Here is a 3636-nt window from a genome sequence, read left to right on the forward strand (position 1 = left end):
AATTATTTTCTTTTGAAAAAAAGGAAAAAAAAAAAAAAAAAGCAAAAAAAGAATGAATTGTGGGTGTGAGAAGTGAGAGGAAAGAAAGAAGGGAAAAAGAAATGAAAAATCAAGCGGTGTTGGAAAGGTAGATGAAGAAGGAAATGGGGCAAGAAGAGTGAAATTGGGATAATGCCATATGACCTTCGCACCCTCGAAGCCATTCTAGAACTGTTAACTGTGATTAGGGAGCATTGCACGCAATGTGATATTTCTATCTGATAAATGCTCTAACGCTAACATGTTGGCTTTGTTTTGCTCCTATTTGTTACTTTCATTATTATTATAACAGAGGGTGGTTAGTTTGTAGCACTTTGGTGATTCGTCCATACAACACCAGATAGCACAAGGCAGTCATGGCTTGCAAAGAAACAGACACTGGGGTTGTACACCCACCAAGGGAGTTTGCGGAGTCGGAGTCTGAATTGAAAGATGAGGTCCAAAGGTTGAAACAGCAGATGGCAGAAATGTATCAGTCTTGGATTAGGGGGCATCCTCCACCTTCCTTCCCCAGTAACTACACTGAAAACCCTGCAACTATCACACCACTATCACAAGCCCAGGTTCCCACTACTATTGATCTTTCCCCACAACATGCACCAGGCTTCACCCCTTACCACAATTACCCTGGCACTTCCTCCCAAACTTTCCATGCTCCACCAGCCAAAACAACCGCATTCCCAACTCTAGATACCCAATATGATGCCCCAGAACCCACCTTCGAAGTCCCATATCCTTACTCCCACACTCCCCACTTTGAGCCTCATGTTGAAAATGAGAAACCACCCAAGAACGCGGAGCAAGAGGAGATATTTAGGAAGGTGAAGAGTCTGGAACAATCATTGAGAAATATGCAAGGGTTAGGATGCCTAGTGAGTGTGGCTTATAAGGATTTGTGTTTGTTTCCTAATGTCCAACTGCCTGTCGGGTTCAAGAGGACCAAGTTTGACTTGTATGACACACATGGGGATCTTGTATCTCATCTGAGAGGTTATTGCAGTAAAATGATAGGCGCCGGGGGTAAAGACGAATTATTGATGACGTACTTCAGCCAGAGTCTAAGTGGGGCAGCTCTAGAATGGTACACCCGCCAGGATACCAACAGATAGTACACATGGGACGATATGGCTCAGGTCTTTGCCCGACATTTTCAGTACAACATAGACATTGTCTCGGATCTCCTGTCCCTAACCAAGGTAGAAAAGAGGCCCAGTGAATGCTTTAGAGAATATGGATTCCGATGGAGAGAGCAAGCTGCACGGGTAAATCCTCCAATGGAAGAAGATGAGATGGTTGAATACTTTCTTCAAGCCCTGGAGCCTACTTACTTCAGCCATTTGATCTCAGCCATTGGTAAGCATTTCAATGATGTGGTAAAGATGGGAGAAATGGTGGAAGAGGGATTGAAGTAAAGCAAGATCATGAGTTATTCTGCCTTAAAAGCCACAGCACAGGCAATGCAGCACGACACAGGAAGCTTGCCGGGTTAGAATAAACATGATAATGTTGCCATGGTTGTCTCAGGATCACGACATAGCCTAACGGGTCTGCCTCACCAATATACTCAGCCTCAACCCCGACCCCAAATCCAAACCTATCCTCGGGCTCCACATAATCCACCTCAGTACTATCCTCCTAACAACGTCCAGTCATTTGTTCAACCAGTGGGTCACTCCTTATGGCGAGCACCAGCACTGCATAATACTCTTTCGCCTTTACAACATTTTCGAGCATCCAACAACCCTAGGAAACATGGGCATAGAGGGGAACAAAGGCAAAGAAATAGTTTCACTCCAATCGGAGAATCCTACACAAGCTTGTTTGAAAAGTTAAAACAGTCTGGCCTGATCGAGCCGCTCCTCGGCTATACTCTGGACCCACACGCAAGAGGTTTTGATCATACCGTACTGTGCATGTACCACTCTAATGTCCAAGGGCATAGCATTGAATATTGTCGTGCTTTAAAAAGGGAGATAGAAAGAATGATTCAAGAAGGGATAATTGTGGTCCAGGACAGTGACACCCAGAATATCACGTAGAATCCTTTACCTGCACATGATGATGCACATTTTGTAGGGGAGATGCGTGGCGGCAGAGAGTATGAGAATTCTCTTGGGAACTTGCTGATTGAAGTTAACGATATTGAAATTGGTGAAGGTCCCAGCAATTTTGATGTGCAATCCAGTGGCTAATATGTCGAGCTTGGTAATTGGAAAGACGTTCCTTTTTTGGGTAGCCAGGGAGGAGTTTTGGTGGTTTATTTTGTTGTCATTTCTGTTTGTCTGGGTTATTTCAGGGTTGTAATCAGGACATTGTCTGGTGGTTCAAACTCTTCTTCTTTTTGCCTTGTTCGTTTTATTGTAGTAACTCGTCTAGTGTTATCTAGGATTGTTTCAGGGTTGTAACCCATGTCTATTTTGCTTGTTTTGTTCAAACATTGTTCACCATCTGTCTAATGCAATCTCCTATTTTCTGTTAATTCTAGTCAGTTTTTGTTTAGGTCATTTTTCCTTTTATAGTTCTTCTCATGCTGACTCTAGTGACATGACATGCACGCATAATTCTCATGCCTTATCTTGAAAGTTAGTCTAATCATGAAGCAATGGCACAATTTTGAATATGATAAAAGGATGCGTTTAAGGAAACAATTAAAGATTCACGCATTCTGAGATTGAACTTTGAATTGAGTAAAACTGAGGCAGTAAGCCTCGGAAATCAAGAGGTTGATGAGAGCATACAACAAGGAAATGCCTCTCAAGTAGTTTGAGGTAAATCAGTCAGTGTTGAAATGCATTCTTCCGCATCAAGATAAGGTTGAGTCAAGTCTGTTTCGAACTGGCAAGGGTCATTTATTGGGACAAAGGTATTGCCCATTGACACTTTTTGTTGTGTTGATTCCATTAATAGATACTATGTGTGATTTGTTTGCTTATCTTCAACTGCATGTTTGTACTTGACATTTTTAAGTTTGGTATGACGAAGGTACTTCATTTTTCTACCCAAACACTTTTATCCTTTGCTACCCATTTTGAGCCCTAATTTTTTGTTTCAAACCCCTCTTTTCGAATCAGAAGTAGAGTTGGGAACTAAAAAAAAAAGAAAAGAGAAAAGGAAGAAAAGGAAAACAAAAAGAGAAAAAAAGGAGAAAAGAACAAAAAGGAAAAAAAAGAAGAGAGAAGGAAAATAAAAAGAGAAAAGAAAAAAAATTGAACTACGTTCGACCTGATTCTTGACACCTCAAGATACGTAGGTAGCCTTACGGTTCGGTTGCACCAAATAAAATATCTCATAATCCCCCGAAGTTAAGAGTGGGACAGTTTTTCTTAGAAATCCCAAGAAATAATAATTTCCCAAACTCCAAGAAACTGGGGCGGAAGTTTTAATTTTGCCAAAAGGCCTGATTCCAAAAGTTGTAATTTTGAGCCCTTTCATCTTAAATTTTTTTATCCTTCATGCCACCCTTTCTTTCCAACCCTGTCCAAAAGCCTACATTACGGTCCAAAGAAAGACCTTCCGACCAATCTTTGAGGATGTCAAATCAAGTGTGGGGTGAAAGTATGATCTTTCTACATCATGAGTAATACCTTATTCTCATCG

At 41.3% G+C, this 3636-nt stretch overlaps 1 protein-coding gene across 1 annotated transcript; it reads left to right on the forward strand.

The window, feature by feature from the left end:
• Nucleotides 1-395: 395 nt before the first annotated feature.
• Nucleotides 396-1148, forward strand: LOC138874060 (uncharacterized). The gene has a single exon (XM_070152564.1). The coding sequence runs from the start codon at nt 396-398 to the stop codon at nt 1146-1148; it is 753 nt and encodes a 250-aa protein (XP_070008665.1).
• Nucleotides 1149-3636: the final 2488 nt, after the last annotated feature.

The sequence above is a fragment of the Nicotiana sylvestris genome, chromosome 7 (genome assembly GCF_000393655.2).
Source record: "Nicotiana sylvestris chromosome 7, ASM39365v2, whole genome shotgun sequence".
Taxonomy (NCBI): Eukaryota; Viridiplantae; Streptophyta; class Magnoliopsida; order Solanales; family Solanaceae; genus Nicotiana; species Nicotiana sylvestris.

Coding starts and splice junctions, on each gene's coding strand:
- LOC138874060 (XM_070152564.1), top strand. CDS start 396: ATGGCTTGCAAAGAAACAGACACTGGGGTTGTACACCCACCAAGGGAG.